The sequence below is a fragment of the Castor canadensis genome, chromosome 9 (genome assembly GCF_047511655.1).
Source record: "Castor canadensis chromosome 9, mCasCan1.hap1v2, whole genome shotgun sequence".
NCBI lineage: Eukaryota > Metazoa > Chordata > Mammalia > Rodentia > Castoridae > Castor > Castor canadensis.
In genome coordinates, this window is record NC_133394.1 from 67,614,931 (window position 1) to 67,634,167 (window position 19,237).

The 19,237-nt window shown below is 36.9% G+C and overlaps 1 protein-coding gene across 1 annotated transcript in view; it reads right to left on the reverse strand.

The window, feature by feature from the left end:
* LOC141410805 (serine/threonine-protein phosphatase 4 regulatory subunit 1-like) overlaps positions 1–16,881 on the reverse strand; it is a 50,168-nt gene extending 33,287 nt beyond the window's left edge. The window contains 1 exon segment of the mRNA XM_074041123.1: positions 16,733–16,881. Coding sequence (XP_073897224.1) covers positions 16,733–16,881 — 149 coding nt within the window.
* Between the last annotated feature and the right edge of the window lie 2,356 nt (positions 16,882–19,237).

The window sequence follows — 19,237 nt, forward strand, 5'->3', positions numbered from 1 at the left end:
AACCAGAGGGAAATGAAGAAAACAGATACTCAGATCCAGACTCCAACAAACTGAAGATAAACTATGCCAAAGAACACAATGAAGCCCACAAGAATAATTCAAAAGAAGACATACTACAGGTACTCAATGAGAATTTTATAGAAATGATACTGGATATGGTCAACCAAAATGTACAGGAGACACTCAAGAAATTCCAAGACAACAAAAATAGAGAATTTGAAAAAGCAAAAGAAGAAATAAAGGAAACCATAGAAGCACTATATAAACACCAAAGTGAAACAGAGAACACGATTAATAAACAGATAAATGAACTCAGGACAAAAACAGACAACATTAAAGAGGAAACCATCCAGGATATGGAAAACCTCAGAAAAAAGAACGAAACAGAATTGCAAAACAAAACGGAAGGCCAATCCAGCAGAATAGAACAAACAGAAGACAGAATCTCAGAACGTGAAGAGGAAATGGTAATTAAAGGAAAAACTGAAGAACTATTAATTAAACTCAAGACCTGTGAAAAGAAAATGCAAGAACTCACCGACTCCATCAAAAGACCAACTTGAGGATCATGGGCATCGAAGAAGGAGAAGAGGTGCAAGCAAAGGGAATGTGCAATATATTCAACAAAATAATAACAGAAAATTTCCCAAATCTAGAGAAAGATATTCCCATACAGATGCCAGAGGCCTCCAGGACACCAAACAGACCAGATCAAAATAGAACTACCCCACGACATATCATCATAAAAACAACAAGTACAGAAACTAGGGAAAGAATATTGAAGGCTGTAAGAGAGAAAAAACAAATAACATACAAGGGTAAACCCATCAAATCACAGCAGACTTCTCAACAGAAACATTAAAAGCAAGAAGAGCATGGGGTGAGATCTTCTGGGCACTGAATGAAAATAGCTTCAACCCCAGCAAAACTATCATTCAAAGTAGATGGAGCAATAAAAGTCTTCCATGATAAGCAGAAACTAAAGCAATATGTGACCACAAAGCCACCACTACAAAAGATTCTTCAAGGGATTCTGCACACAGAAAGTGAAACCCAACTTAACCATGAAAGGGCAGGCAGCACCAAACTACAGGAAAAGAAAAAGCAAGAAAGTAGAGAGTAACCTCAACTTAGGTACACACAATCAAACCTTCAAACAACTAAGACAACCATATGACAGGAATCACCACATATCAATCAATACTAACACTTAATGTTAACAGACTTAATTCCCCCATCAAAAGGCACCATTTGACGAAATGGATTAAAAAGGAAGATCCAACAATTTGTTGCTTACAGGAGACCCATCTCACTGACAGAAATAAGCATAGGCTAAGGATGAAAGGTTGGAAGAAGATTTACCAAGCCAATGGCCCCCAAAAACAGGCAGGAGTAGCAATACTTATCTCTGACAAAGTAGACTTCAAACCTACATTGATCAAATGAGATAAAGAAGGACATTCCATACTAATAAAAGGGGAAATAGACCAAAAAGAAATAATTATCAACCTATATGCACCCAATGTCAACACATCCAATTTCATCAAACATACCCTGAAGGACCTAAAAGCATACATTAACTCCAACACAGTGGTTGTGGGAGACTTTAACACCCCACTATCATAAATAGATAGATCATCCAAACAAAAAATCAATAAAGAAATTCTAGGTCTAAAACAACCATAGATCAAATGGACCTAGTTGATGTCTAGAGAACATTTCATCCAACTTCTACACAATATACATTCTTCTCAGCAGCCCACGGAACTTTCTCCAAAATAGATCATATCCTAGGGCACAAAGCAAGCCTCAGCAATAAGAAAATAGAAATTATACCATGCATACTATCTGATCACAATGCAATAAAACTAGAACTCAACAACAAAAGTAAAGACAAAAAACTTGCAAACAGCTGGAAAGTAAATAACTCGTTACTTAATGAACAATGGGTCACTGATGAAATAAAAGAGAATATTAATAAATTCCTGGAAGTCAATGAAAATAAAAACACGACCTACTGGAACCCATAGGACACAGTAAGGGCAGTCGTGAGAAGAAAGTTTATAGCCATGAGTGCATATATTAAAAAGACTGAAAGATCCCAAGTCAATGACCTAATGATACATCTCAAACTCCTAGAAAAACAAGAACAAGCAAATCCCAAAACAAATAAGAGAGAAATAATAAAAATAAGAGCTGAAATCAATGAAATAGAAACCAGAAAAACCGTACAAAGAATTAATGAAACAAAAAGTTGGTTTTGTGAAAAAATAAACAAGATCAACAGACCCCTGGCAAACGTGACTAAAATGAGGAGAGAAAAAACCCAAATTAGTAGAATCAGGAATGCTAAAGGGGAGATAACAACAAACACCATGGAAGTCCAGGAACTAATCAGAGACTGCTTCGAGAACCTATATTCAAATAAATTTGACACTCTTAAAGAAATGGACAGATTTTTAGATACATATGAGCATCCAAAACTGAACCAAGAGGAAATTAATCACCTGAATAGATCTATAACACAAAATGAAATTGAAGTAGGAATCAAGAGTCACCCCAAAACGAAAAGTCCAGGACCTGATGGATTCTCGGCCAAATTCTATCAGACCTTTAAAGAAGAACTGATATCAACCCTCCTTAAACTGTTCCACGAAATAGAAAGGGAAGGAAAACTACCAAACACATTTTATGAAGCCAGTATTACACTTATCCCAAAATCAGGCAAAGACACCTCCAAAAAGGAGAACTATAGGCCATTCTCCTTAATGAACATTGATGCAAAAATCCTCAACAAAATAATGGCAAACCGAATTCAACAACACATCAAAAAGATTATTCACCATGACCAAGTAGGCTTCATCCCAGGGATGCAGGGATGGTTCAACATACGAAAATCAATAAATGTAATAAACCACATTAACAGAAGCAAAGACAAAAACCACTTGATCATCTCAATAGATGCAGAAACAGCCTTTGAAAAGATCCAACATCATTTAGTGATAAAACCTCTAAGAAAACTAGGAATATAAGGAAAGTACCTCAACAGTATAAAAGCTATATATGACAAACCTACAGCCAGCATTATACTTAACGGAGAAAAACTGAAACCATTCCCTCTAAAATCAGGAACCAGACAAGGATGCCCACTACCTCTACTCCTATTCAACATAGTACTGGAATTCCTAGCCAGAGCAATTAGGCAAGAAGGAATAAAAGGAATACAATAGGTAAAGAAACTGTCAAAATATTCCTATTTGCAGACGACATGATCCTATACCTTAAAGACCCAAAACATTCTACTCAAAAGCTCCTACACACCATCAATAGCTACAGTAAGGTAGCAGGATATAAAATCAACATGGAAAATCATTAGCATTTCTATACACTAATAATGAACTAAGAAAGAATATATGGAAACAATTCCATTTACAATAGCCTCAAAAAAAATCAAATACTTAGGTGTAAACCTAACAAAAGATGGGAATGACCTCTACAAAGAAAACTGTAAACTTCTGAAGAAACAGATTGAGGAAGACTACAGAAAGTGAAGAGATCTCCCATGCTCATGGATTGATAGAATCAACATAGTAAAAATGTCTATACTCCCAAAAGTAATCTACATGTTTAATGCAATTCCCATCAAAATTCCAATGACATTCATTAAAGAGATCGAAAAAAACTACCATTAAATTTATATGGAAACACAAGAGGCCACAAATAGCCAAGGCAATACTCAGTCAAAAGAACAATGCAGGAAGTATCACAATACCTGACTTCAAACTATATTACAAAGCAATAACAATAAAAACAGCATGGTACTGGGACAAAAACAGACATGAAGACCAGTGGAACAGAATAGAGGACCCAGATATGAAGCCACACAACTATAACCAACTTGTCTTTGACAATGGAGCTAAAAATATACGATGGAGAAATAGCAGCCTCTTCAACAAAAACTGCTGGGAAAACTGGTTAGCAGTCTGCAAAAAACTGAAACTAGATCCATGTATATCATCCTATACCAAGATTAACTCAAAATGGATCAAGGATCTTAATATCAGACCCCAAACTCTAAAGTTGATACAGGAAAGAGTAGGAAATACTCTGGAGTTAGCAGGTATAGATAAGAACTTTCTCAATGAAACCCCAGCAGCACAGCAACTAAGAGATAGCATAGATAAATGGGACCTCATGAAGCTAAAAAGCTTCTGTTCATCAAAAGAAATGGTCTCTAAACTGAAGAGAACACCCACAGAGTGGGAGAAAATATTTGCCAACTATACATCAGACAAAGGACTGATAACCAGAATATATAGGGAACTTAAAAAACTAAATTCTCCCAAAACTAATGAACCAATAAAGAAATGGGCAAGTGAACTAAACAGAACTTTCTCAAAAGAAGAAATTCAAAGGGCCAAAAACCACATGAAAAAATGCTCACCATCTCTAGCAATAAAGGAAATGCAAATTAAAACCATGCTTAGATTCCACAACACCCCTGTTAGAATAGCCATCATCAGCAACACCACCAACAGGTGTTGGAGAGGATGTGGGGAAAAAGGAACCCTCTTACACTGTTGGTGGGAATGTAAACTAGTACAACCACTCTGGAAAAAAATGTGGAGGCTACTTAAAAAGCTAGACATTGATCTACCATTTGATCCAGCAATACCACTCCTGGGGATATACGCCAAAGACTGTGACACAGGTTACTCCAGAGGCACCTGCACACCCATGTTTATTGCAGCACTATTCACAATAGCCAAGTTATGGAAACAGCCAAGATGCCCCACTACTGAGGGGGTGGGTCATGGGGGAGAAATGACCCAAGCATTGTATGCACATATGAATAATAAAAAAATAAAAATTAAAAAAAATATTTGGGCCAATTGATCTAGTCTTTATTCATTTGATTTGATTACTTCCTCAGCAACCTCATAAGTGAGTATTTCTAAGTGAAGTCTGAAGTGAGTTGAGGTAAAATGGAGTACAAAGCATGTACTCCCTTTGTGTGGAAAAGTGCGGAAGCAGGCACTAAATTCCGATCATTAATTTAAAGGAATTGACTGAAGGCCCAGCACATGCTTTCTCTAAGAATGTGAAGAAAAAAGAAAATATTGGTTACCACAGGGAGTAAGTAGACACTGTTATCAAATAAATATTTCATTATATTAATGGTGATCATGAGTATACCCAAAATGAAAACAACTGAGGATACTTTCTTAAAAATTGTGGAAATATCTTGTATGAGTACCTGCATTCAGTATGGATAGTTATCTTCTCAAAAACAATTCTGTGTTTTCTGTATCTTAAGGGTGTTCGGATCATAAACTTTACTCACATGCCTTAACGCATATGTACTTTCCAATATTCCAATTGCATATAAAAAGTGTATAAAATATTTTTTGTTTGGTGGTATTGGGGTTCTGAACTCAGGGCTTCACACTTGCTAAGTAGGTACTCTACCCCATGAGCACCACCTCCAGCCCATTTTGCTCTGGTTATTTTTGAGAAGGGTCTTGCATTGTGCCCACACCAGCCAGGAAATCTATCCTTTTATGCTCCCTGCCATTGCTAGACACAAAACAAATGTGACACTGCAACCAGCTATTGTTGGACATGGAATCTCACAAACTCTTTGCCCAGGCTGGCCTTAAACAGTAATCCTCACAAAGCCTCTCAAGAATTAAAGTGTGACCCCTGTTAGAATAGCTATCATCAAAAACACCACCAACAACAGGTGTTTGCAAAGTTGTGGGGGAAAAGGAACCCTTGTACACTGCTGGTGGGAATGCAAGATAGTGCAACCATTATGGAAAAAATTATGAAGGCTTCTTAATAATCTAAACATAGATCTGCCATATGATCCAGCAATCCCACCCCTGGGGATATAACCAAAGGAATGCAACTCAGGTTACTCCAGAGGCACCTGCACACCCATGTTTATTGCAGCATTATTCATAATAGCCAAGTTATGGAAACAGCCAAGATGCCCCACTACTGATGAATGGATTAAGAAAATGTGGCACTTATACACAATGGAGTTTTACTCAGCCATGAAGAAGAATGAAATCTTATCATTCTCAAGTAAATGGATGGAACTGGAGAACATCATTCTGAGCAAGGTTAGCTAGGCTCAGAAGACCAAAAATCATATGTTCTCCATCATATGTCGACTTTAGATCTAGGGCAAATGCAGCAATGTTGTTGGACTTGGGTTGCACGCTAAGGGGAGAGCACATACAGGACGTATGGGGATAGGTAGGAAACCCAAAACTTGGAAGTGTTTGATGTCCCCACTGCAGAGCAGCTAATACAGAAAACTTAAAGCAACGAGAGGTCAATATGGGAAGGTGACCGGGAAGTAGTGAAAAGGTCAGGTAGAGATGAATCAATTTGGGTTGTAACACACTTGTGCATGGAAGCAATGCTAGGAATCTCTCTGTATAGCTATCATCTCAACTAGCAAAAATGCTTTGTCTTTCTCATTGTTGCTTATGTCTTCTCTTCAACAAAATTGGAGAAAAGGGCCAGAAGAGGGAGGGGGCTGGGGCAGGGGGGAGAAGTGGCCCAAACAATGTATGCACATATGAATAAATGAATTAAAAAAAAGCAGAAAAAAAAACCTAAAAGGACTAAAAAAAAAGAATTAAAGTGTGAGCCACCAGAGCCTGGCATAAAATCTTCTTTTAAGAACTGAGTCTTAGAAACAAGGACATCATTAAATAAGTTGATATAATTTTTATAACATTATGAAAAAACTTTCAGTGGTTGTAGAGGTCAATCTCAAAAGTAGTATATGAAAAATGAAAAAGTGTTGCACATCTTTTAGAATAATGGGACAATCAAAATAAATGTTCAGTTCTTGAGTAGATTCAATTTTTTAACAGAAGAAAACATCGTCTTTATGTGAAAAATTTTTAGCAGAAAATTTTAAGCTTTGTAAAGCCATTAAGGGGTCAGCAGTATCCAGGATGATAAATGGCTTCTGGTAAGAAATTTAAGGTCCACTCTCTTTAATTACAAAACTTAAGAAAAATAAGTGAAGGAAAACATATTCCCTTTAAAAATAAAATGCGAGTGGTCTGCAAATTTCTGAGAAGCTGAGAATGAGCACTGTGGTAGTTTATCTCTCAGGCTGAGCAAAGATAGACATAGGTGGATTTTTATTTGGATGAGGCTGACCTAGACTTAAGTCACTTCCTGGAATTTCCTAGGGACTGATTTTCAATCACTTACTTAGCCTTTCTCAGCCTCTGTTTTCATATCTGAAACCTGCTTTGAACCCTTGGGAAAGTTACATGTGCCATCTATGATGCTCCTAGTATGGTTCTGGTAACCCTCCAGTGAATGTACCTTGGTAATAAAGTGAAAGTAAATAGCCTGATGAATTAAGGACATATCTTCTGTTGGCCTCTGTCAGGGGACATTCCAAGGAACTTACACTGAGGTAGGTTAAAATTAGGGAAAGTTCAGGACTCATAGAAAAATATTACATCTTAGATTAACCATTCTTTGGCTCAGGCACTGCCCTCACCTGGCTGGGAACTGCCCATTCTCCTCCCCACTCATTTATTATTGGATGGAAATCACCTAGCTTGCCCCTTCCCATAGGTTATCATAGGTTTTAAAGCACCTAAACAGCAGAAACACACATTCTTGGCCAGCAGACTCCACCTTGGCCTCATTATGCTTTCCTTTGTATTTTTCTTTTCCTAAACTCCACTTACACCCACGTGTCCTGTGATGAAGTCTTCCCCACTGGGCACAGAATTTGGAAGTCGTCTGATTACAGACTGCACCAGCACCATCAACGATGCCAGGGCCTCGGTGGACTTTCTGTCTGTCCAATTTATAACATGGCCACCTTTATACCAATGTCTATAGGTGATTACTCTCATACAAGAAATATTATCTTTATATTTGTCTCTACATTTTAGATAAATTGACTTCTTTTTCATGCCTCTGTTCACTGAGCATTCTGTTTCCTTTTTTACTGCAGTAGATGACAGTTATGTCTTTTATTTACTACTAAGGTTGTGAGAAAGAAACTAAAAGATTGTGAAATCTTTAATGAGACCCAAAAGGAAAGAATAAACAGCCTGTACTTTGAAATAAACAGATCTAGTTTTAAATGAGGACTCTACTGACTTCTATTGCAGTGACCTGGGGTAAGCCAATAAACCTCTGAGCATAAAGGCCCTCTGTGAAACAATGAAAATAATCTTCTGTAGATGGCAGCAAGATGGCAGAGGAATAGATGCTTCCTGCATCAGGCTGCATGAATAAGAATTTGGATAACAAAGAACAGACTACATATAGAACAGAGAAATAGAGGAAATCACAGGGAGAGATATAAAACAGTAAATAGATAACTGAAAAAGAGGCCAAATCAAAAAGACAACACAAACAGTTTGTAGCTCCTAGCCATCCACGTTCCCCCTGTAGGGAGGGGAAGACTACTGCAGGTAAGCCAGGGAATGGCTGGCTGCTGTAGAATAGCAAAACTAGCTCTGAAACATTATTTGTGCCACTGGCAAATCTTAACTCTGGAACAGAGATATCACAAGATAGTAATTTCCCCCCACATGGCAGGCCAGCAGCAAAACAGAGTAGCCCTCATTTCTCATTTGTCAGAAGGCTGTGGCAACGTGCCATCGTGAGACAGCCAGTAGATCTGCATCTGGCCTCTCAAGACACCTGACTTGAACTTGTAGTGAGTTGAGCAGTCAAAAGGTACTAGGTGGGGGAAACTGGTGGCTCCACCTAACTGCCTGAGGGAATTCACCAAAGCAAAACAGCAAGTCTTCTGTGGCAGAGAGCTCAGGTATCTGAACCTCCTTGCAAGCAGGCCAGTTTGAAGACTGATCATTGAGGTGATATGGAAAGATGCAGACCATAGATTTCTGGGTCTCTCAACCACAATGTCCCTGTAGAAACCTTCCACCAAGAGCACCCCAGGCAGGAAACACCCAGAGGTGACACAAAAGCCCCATCAAATAAGGTAAATTTAAATAACAAAACACCCAGCCCTCACTGACTGAGAATGAGAACTCCAGTTACAGTAGCTGCTTCAAGAGTAAACAATGAGCAATAAGCATCTAACAGAGCAAAGGTTGGATTTAAAAGGTGATACTCAGACACTGGAAACTGCTGTGTCTGCCTGGAAATCCACCATCAGAGGCAGACATAGAGAGAGGTAGGTTTGGACTGGGTCCAAGTGGGAAAGGCAGTCAGTGGACCTGTCCTCTTAAGCCACTGGACCCCACCTCAAAGAAAGAGTGGTCCTGCCAGCTCCAAGTTCCATTTCAACAGGAAATATCACTCTCTCCACCTCCTCCCCTGCCCTCCCCGCCAACTACAGAGGCTGCTGCGGCCCAAAATAACTATAGGCCAAAGCTCTTAAAGGGAATTGACTGTCTCAGTTGCCCTTTCCTTGAGGCTCCAGCTGGAAATGCAACTCTGCCCTTCTGAAGATGTTTCCATAACAACCAGGGCAAAAAGGACAAAGAAACTCACTTCTCACGGACAAGAAATATAAACTTTTGTTGTTGTTGCCATTTTATGTTTGTATTTAGTTTTGTTTTGTTTTTTAAATTGGTTTATTCTATTTATTTGTTGTTGCTATTGCTGATCTTATCTTACTTTTGTTTTGGTTGTTTGTTCAATTCCTCTCAATCAAATTGTTCTTGTTGGATTGTTTCTTTCTTTATTCCATTCTCTATTTCTCGGTTACTAATATCCAGAGCTCTCTCATACTATCTCCTACAATCCTCTCCCCTTTTTCCCATCATGTCCCCTCTCTTCCCCACAACCAACTTTATAATACTCAATTTCCAATACTTATATCCTTGAGCCAGTGTTAAGCTTCCACATCATCCTCCCACAAATAAGAATTTTGATCCCATACAACATTGCTGGGGAAGCAGATTCAAGCATCATTTGGATCAAATACTTGATTTATTGCTGAATTTTTTACCACGCTTCTGCAGTAGGTTCTCCACACACCCAAGTAAAAGGAATATTAGACCAAGAAATGCACAAAACACAACATAGAAATATAAATATGAAAAACCAAGGCAATGTTTCATTTCCAAACTCCACCACAACTCAACATCTGAATCCAAAGATAGTGATTTGGCAAAAATGTTGGAGAGAGAATTCAGAAACCTACTATTAAAAATTATCAAAGGCCTTAAAAGAGGACTCAAACAGATAAATGAAGTTACAAAATCAATCCAAGACCTAGACTATGGAAGAGAAATTCAGAAAGAAAATGGAAATTATGAAAAAAAATCAAGTTGAAATGTACAAATAAAAACCTCAATAAATCAAATATAAACCACTATGGATAGGGTTATCTGCACACAAGAGCAAACATAAGACAGAATATCGAGATGAAGGACAAGATTAGGGAGGTATTGCAGACAAACAATCACAAAGGAAAACATTAATACATATCAATACAACATACAAGAACTCTGGGACACAATCAAAAGATCAAACCTAAGAATTCATGGGTGGAAACAGGGGCTGAAATACACACTTAAGGCATAGAAAATCTATTCAATGAAATCACAGCAGAAAATTTCCCAGATCTACATCACAATATAGACACCCATTTACAGGAGGTATTTCAAACTCCAAATAGACATAATCAAAAAAGAACCACATGACACATCATAATTAAAATGCCAAATCTAGAAAACAAAGAAAGGATTTTGAAAGCTTCAAGAGAAAAATGCCCTCTTACATACAAAGGTAAACACGTAAGAATCACTTCAGACCTGTCAGCACAAACCCTAAAAGCCAAGAAAGCATGGAGCAATATAATTCAAGCTTTGAGAGAGAATAACTGCTAACCAAGAATGCTTTATCCAGCAAAGCTGTCCTTCAACCTCAAGGGAGAAATAAAGACCTTCCAAGATAAGGATAAGCTAAAGCAGTTCATTACCACCAAGCCTGCATTACAGAGAATACTTGAAGGAATAATGCACATGGAACAGAATGAAAAACAATCTCAAATACGAGAGGCTAGGAAAGTATAAATCTCAAGGGGAATTACTGAATCTACAGGAGCTAGGAAAACAGGAAGCATGATCCACTCAGAAAACCAGCAAAGCCTGAAGTTGAACAAAGACAAAAGTAAAGAACAATTAACATGAGACTGAATCAAAAAAAAAAAAAGAAAGAAACAAATAAAATACCTCTTAATCATAACCCTAAATATAAATGGACTTAACTCTTCCATCAAAAGGTGCAGATTGTCAGATTGAATCAAAAAGCAAGATCTAATAATCTGTTGTATAAATGAAATACACCTCACAACCAAAGACCCCCATTTTCATAAAACAAACACTTCTTAGCTTAAAGAAACGGAAAGGATTAGGTACAATAATTGTGGGAGATCTCAATATCCTACTCTCTTCAATAGACAGAACATCCGGGCAGAAAAAAAAATCCTAAAACTAAACAATACTTTCAACAGATGGACTTAGCAGGTATTTATAGAGTACTTCATCCTATGACAGCATATTACACATTTTTATCAGCAGCCCTTTGAACTTTTACCAAAATAGACCACATCCTAGGTCATAAAGCAAACCTCAACAATTGCAAAAAAATTGGAATAATCCACTGTATCCTAACAGACTATAATGGAATAAAATTATAAATCAATTAGCAAGTAAAAACCACAAAACCCATTAAAATTCATTAAGATTGAGCAACACAGTTTTGAACAAGCAATGGGTCAATGAAGATATTAGGAAAGAAATTAATGAATTCCTGGAATCAAATAAAAATTAGGACATAAGTTACCAGAACCTGTGGGATGCCACAAAGGCAGTCTTAAGAGGGAAGTTTATAGCTATGAGCATCCACGTCAGAAAACTAGAGAGATCTTAGAGAAATAAAATGATGATACATCTCAAACACCTAGAAAAAGAAGAGCAAGAAAACCCAAAAAGTATTAGAAAACTATTATAAAAATCAGGGCATAAATCAATGAATTGGAGACCAAAAACAAATACAATTGATGAAACACAAAGCTGGTCCTTTGAAAAAATAAACAAGACTGACCTCTACCAAAGAAAGACCTGAATTAATAAAATCAGAGTTGAGAAAGGGAATACTACAACAGACACCAATGAAATTCAGATGATAATACAGGAAAACTTTAAAAACCTATATTCCTGCAAAATAGAAAATGAAGAAGAAATAAATTTCTTGACACATCTAAGGATTCCAAAAGTGAACAAAGAAGCTATTAAAAACTTAAACAGATCTGTAACAAGTAATGAGATTAAGACAGTTATAAAGAACCTTTCAGCAAAGAAAAGCCCAGGCCCTGATAGATTCAATGCTGAATTTTATCAGACTTTTAAGAAGAACTAACATCTATGCTCCTCAAATTATTCCATAAATTACAAAAGGAAGGAATACTACATCATACACATTTTACAAAGCCAGTTTTACCCTAATACCAAAGACAGGTAAAGATACATTAAAAAAAAAGAAAGTTATAGGCCAATATCCTTGATGAACATAGACTCAAAAATCCTCAATAAAATATTTACTAACAAAATTCAATAACAAATTGAAAAGATCATACACTAACAATGATCAAGTAGCTATGATTCCAGAAGTGCAAGGATGGTACACATTTGCAAATCAATAATTGTAATACAACACATAAACAGAATCAAGTACAAAAGCTACATCATGATATCAATTGATGTAGAAAAAGGCTTTGACAAAATTCAGCATCATGGTAAAAGCGCTGAAGAAATTAGGAATAGAAGGCACATTCCTCAATATTATAAAGACTATATATAACAAACCTATAGCCAACATCATACTTAATGGGGAAAGCCTGCAACCATTTCTTCTAAAATCAGGAATGAGGCAAAGGTGTATACTCACTGTTATTCAACATAGTGCTAACAATCTTAGCCAGAGTAATAAGACAAGAGAAAGAAATACAAGGGACTCAAAGAGGGAAGGAAGAAGTCAAATTGTCCCTATTTGCAGATGATATGATCCTATACCTGAAAGACCATTAAAAAATTAATATAAAATCTCTTAGATCTCATAAACACTTTCAGCAAAGTAACAGGATACAATATCAATATGCAAAAATCAGTAGCATTTCTATATACAAACAATGAACAGTCTGAGAAAGAAATCAAGAAAACAATACCATTCACAATAGCTTCAAAAAATTAAAATACCTAGGTATAAATTTAAAGAAGGTGACCAACCTGTACAATGAAAACTATAAGTCACTAGAGAAAGAAATCAATGAAGACATCAGAAGATGGAAGGATATCCATGGTCATGGATCAACAGAATCAATATTGTGAAAATGTCTATACTACTGAACGCAATCTATATGTTCAGTGCAATTACTGAGATAGAAAAGTCAATCTTAAAGTTCATATGGAAGCACAAAAAACCTTGAAGACCAAAGCAATCCTGAGCTAAAAGAGCAACACTGGAGGTATCACAATACCTGACTTCAAACTATAGTACAAAGCCACAGTAATAAAAAACAGCATAGTACTGGCACAAAAATAGACATGAAGACCAATGGACTAGAAGATCCTGACACAAACCCACACAACTACAATCATCTGATTTTTGACAAAGGTGCCCGAAATGTGCACTGGAGAAAAGACAGCCTCTTCAACAAATGGTGCTGGAAAAACTTGATTTCCACCTGCAGGAGATGGAAACTAGATCCCAGTCTCTCATCTTGTACAAGTATCAGTTCAAAATGGATTAAAGATCTGAAGCAGTGAACTTAATCCAGGAAAAAATAAGGAACACATTGGACTACATAGGCATAGGTAATTTAACTTTATGAATGGAACTCTAATAACTCAGCAATCACGAGAAACTATTGACAAATGGGACTACATGAAACTAAAAAGTTTCTGCACAGCTAAAGAAACAGTCACCAGACTGAAAAGACAGCCTACAGAATGGGAGAAAATCTTTGCCAGCTATACATCTGACAAAGGATTGATAAGCAGAATATACATGGAGCTCAAAAAACTAATCTCTCAAGTTAACAACCCACTGAAAACGTAGGCAAATGAACTGAGCAGATGGTTCTCAAAAGAAGAAGTACAAATAGTTAATAAACATGTGAAGAAATGCTCAAAATCCTTGGCCACAAAGGAAATGCAAATTAAAACTACACTGAGATTCCGCCTCACCCTAGCTAGAATGGCTATAATCAATAACACAAACAATAACATATGCTGGCAAGGTTGTAGGGGAAAAGGAACACTTCTATACAGTTCAGAATGTCAATTAGGGCAACTGCTATGGAAAGCAATATGGAGGTCCCTCAAAAACTAACATTACAGCTACAACACAATCCAGTGATACCACTCATAGACAAATATCCAAAAGAATGTACACCAAGATATGATAGAACCACTTGCACACCAATGTTTACTGAAGCACTATTCACAATAGCTAAACTTTGGAAGCAGACCAAAAGCCCGCAACTGATAAATGGGTTAAGAAAATGTGGCATATAAACACAATGGAACTTTATCCAACCATAAAAGGAATGAAATTATGTCATTTCCTGGTAAATGGATGGATCTGCACAACTTCATGTTAAGCAAAGTAAGGCAAGCTCAAAAAAAATCAAAGGGTGCATGTTTCTCTCATTTGTGGAAGCTAGACTTATCAGTTAAATGTATGTGTGTGTGTGTATATATATATATATATATATATATATATATATATGATCACATATAGTGACAGAGAGAACCAAATTTTATTAGTGAGTCTGTCTGAGGGGGCTATAGGAGGTGGGAAGGTGGGAGAGAGAAAGAAAATGTTAAGAGAATGAAAAATATTGAAATGACCCATCTGTATATGAATATAATATAATACACTGTACAGTAAGCTGTTGAATATTAGGGGAAAATGGTGAAAGAATGTAATGGAGAGAAGGGGGATAATTTGATAAAAATACCATGTATACAGATCTTAAGTACTAAGGCAAAACCCCCTTGTATTATCAATATGCACTTAATTTTTTTTTAAAAAAGAATGGCAGGAGGGAAAAATAAATCTTTTGGGGAGTGGGTACCAGGTTGGAGGGAGATTGTCACAAGGAATGGGGGAATGAGGGTTAATATGGTGGATGTGTTTTGTATCCATATATGAAAAGAGGAGAATGAAGCCTGTTGACATTGTTCTAAGAAGCAGGAAGGAGGGAAGAGGGGAATGATGGGGGGATATATCTAATCAAGATATATTGTCAGCACATATGTAAATATAACAATGTATCCCCTGTACAACTATTGTATGCTAATAAAATTATATTAAAAAGAAATATAAGATGGCATTTTCAGAGGAAAAATGAAAATAATGTCATAGGGGAGATAAAAGTGGTACACAAGATGAGATTCACAATGTGCTTAGCATATATAATACATCACAGGAAATAAGCCTCTGATGAATCATATCTATTAGTGTCACTTAGATGAGGTATAGCATTGTATAAAATAAGTAAATCATCTTGTATGTCTTACTATGACATGGAATATCTGCAAGGCAGAAGGAGGACAACGGTGGAAAATGGTAACTTCTAGGGTGACTTAAAAGCTTCTGCATGAGATTTCTTTTGTCTTTCATGATATTTTACAAATACTGAAAACAGAGATAGACAGGCAAACAGATGTCCAGGCCAGTCACTTCTTTCTATCTCCTTACCTTCAGACAAATAAGTAATCACCATATTATATGCTGGGTATTAGTTACATTTGTGTTCGGGTTGAGAGGAAAATATACCTCATTGGTTAACCTGACTTCTGAATCTCACATTTCCACTGCCACTCCCAGGATAGATAATCAGGAATATTGCCTGCCTGAACTGGTTGCTTTGCTTCCTATGCTGACTGCCCTCCAGTCTACTATCTAACAATAGCCCAAACAATACACTAAAAAATCAACTTCTTTGGACACTTCTGTAGTTAACAACCCTTCAGAATACCCTAAACCCTTACTATGACCAATGGAGCCCATATATGAACAAATCCCTGACAACTACTTCTTGAGTCTCCTGTCTGACATTGTGCCCCCATGTATTAGGCTTCCATTACACTAAGGACTTCAATGACCACTTCCCTCCAAAGGGCCAAGATGCAGCCAGCTCAGATCTACGTCTTCCTATGCCTAGTGTTGGGATGGTTGCTGCTTTCCATCTTGTAGGTGTAGTTTAAAGGTCATCAGCCCAGAAAGACACACGTGGTTGACCCTCTCCAACACTGTCCTATCTTCTCCACATGTCTTATTGGAAGCACAGTCAGAAATTTCCCCTTCTGTTTTTTATATGTCTATAAGACCAGGCAAGAAGGTCAAACTTGTCAAACTTGTGATTGACTGACGTTTTTTCTTTTGAGACAGGTACTCATAACTTGCCCCAGGGCATGTGTGAAATTTGCAATAACCTGCCTCTACCTCCTGAGTGGTGGGATTACAGATGTGCAGCACAATGTGTAATTCTATTGATTTTTGATTGTATTCTACAGGTGCACAGATCAGGATCTTCACAAATGCTTGTGGAATAAAGACGGAATCAAAACATTTGGAAACATCATAGAAAAGACGCTTGATAATTTCTTACAGTAAGAGTAGTGAAAATCCATGAGTAGTAAAATGCATTTTGTGATAATCAGGAGAGGATGTAGTTCGTATGTACCTGGTATTTGATATAAGTAATGAGTCATCGAATAGGAACAGATGCCTCTTCTTCCTATGCCAGCCATTTCTCAGTTCCACAGGGCCGTGGATAAGCAGCTTTCGGTCTGTGACCTCTGAAGATGTGGTTTTCTTATCCTTGGTTCCCATTTCAGTAGAAATGTCTTCCTGGTACACATCAAACACCAAAAAACAGCTAGTCAATGGTCAAATATGGGACATAGCTTTAAGTCAAATTTGAAACCAGTCACCATACTAAACATGATAGCCTCATTTCCCAAAGAAGGACTCCATCACTGAAATCCAGCAGTCACTGAGTAATGGTTTTAATAGCAGGCAGAAGAAAAACAATCCCTTAGGAAGGGGGATGGAGAATAGATTCACAAACATAGCCCTGAGATTTGCCTATTTTGAGAATATTGAAAGAAGGTAACAATCAGCCATGACAAATGCTATAGCAAGGTCAAAGCAGATGACCACTGAGAATTGGACATAGATTTTATCAACACGAAAGTCACTGGTAAACTTGACAGGACAAAGAACAATATTTTGTGGAACAATATGAAGACCTGTGAAGAAGTAGATCCAATTTGGTCGAATGTTCGCATGAAAATTCAGGTAATTGGGACTTCTCAAACATTGGTTCTCATCTTGTCTCAAACAATATTCAAATTGTTGGAAAAAAGTTGCCAAAGAACCACAAATACGGTAAATATCAAAGTTTTCAAAACACACTGAAGTGCTTAGATATTTGGATGAGCTACAGCACCTTTCCAACAGGTCTGTGGTCATAATAGTTAAAACCAAGTAGACTGAACAGAACATAAAATGCCACTCATATCTAAGGAAGTTATCTTCATAGACATATACAAAACTATCTTCCATGATGACAAGAATATGACTTTCCTGATCATGCAAAGCCTGTGGTGTTGAATCAAACAGTGCTAAATAGTATGAACATTAGTAGCTTTTCATGAAACCAGTGCTGAAGGCAAGAATTAGTTCACATATTTAAGAGAAAACAAGACAGAACCATTTCTGGGACTATAAGACTGTTTTAGTGATCAAATTCAAAAGTAGTATATTAAAAGACTACCTTGCCCAGTGAAGCATCGAATGAATAGCTTTGTAATGGAAAAGGATATCCTTTTTCCTCCAGTTCTTGACTCTGAACACAACCCATAGCTACAGTACTTGACAGAGCACTGTAGATAACAGTCTGAAATCTGAGGATGCTGCAGTAGTTAAGCTCACTCATCATTGTGATGTCACATGTCTGAGGCTCATGGCTTAACTGACAGATTAACCCACCTACCTTCCTGATTTGCTTCGTTCCTTTAACTTGTTAAAATTAATCTTTTTGAGATAACTGTAGCCTCATATGCAGTAATTAGAAGTAATAGAGTGATTACATCGATATTTTATTCAATTCTCCCTAATATACCCCCAAACTATATCATAACCAAAAGTATTAGTTAAATTTCCAGTGCTATAAAAATTCCTGAGAACGTGTACAATATAAAGAAAAGACATTAATTTGGTTCATAGTCTTGGGAGTTGAACATCCAGGATAAGATTGTCCCCTCAATTTGGCTTCTGGTCAGGGCCACCTTGGTTGTGTCACAAAACAGTGACTGGCAAGATGACAGGAACATATGTCAGAAATCATATGGTGAGACAAAAAGTCACAGAGGAGTGGGTTCAGCCTTGCTCTGTTATAACAATCCTCTTATGAAAACTCACCAGGGTCTCACAGACTTAATGCCTTCAGAGGGAAGCATTCCAGTTGCCTGATGATCTCCAGTAGGATCCACTTCTTAAAGGTCTCGCCATCAACATAGCCACATTGCAGACTCAGCTTACATCACATGAATTCTTAGGGGCCAAATCACATCCAAACCATAGCACCAAGATATTCATATCACTACAAATGTCTTTTATATTACACTTTTACAGTCACATCAACTGCCTTCCCACCTCTACCACCTTTATAACACTTAGCAATCATTCCTCTCTTCTACATTTCTATAATTTTGTCTTTTCAAGAATGTTGTATAAGGGGGTGGGGAGAAGGGGGGAGAAATGACCCAAACATTGTATGCACATATGAATAAAAGAAATAAAAAAAACTATTTAAATGTAAAAAAAGAATGTTGTATAATTGGGACCATATAATATACAGCATTTTAAAAAATTTTCACCACTTAGCACAATTGGAGTTTCATTCATATTATTGCATATTATTGTAAGTTCATGTCTTTGTATCAGTAGTATTCTATACTATCATAGTTTGTCTCATTTCCTTTTTCAGCATCTATTAATTGTACAAGGGGTTTCTTTCATTGTACATGTATATAATGTACTTTGATAAAATCCACCCATCTATTGTTCCTATTTCCCCTCCCATTTACAGTTTTTAGTGGGTTTCATTGTGGTATTTTTATACACACATGTAACTTAGGTTGATAATTCACAGCTTTAACCATTTGCCTTTTGGAGAATTTCT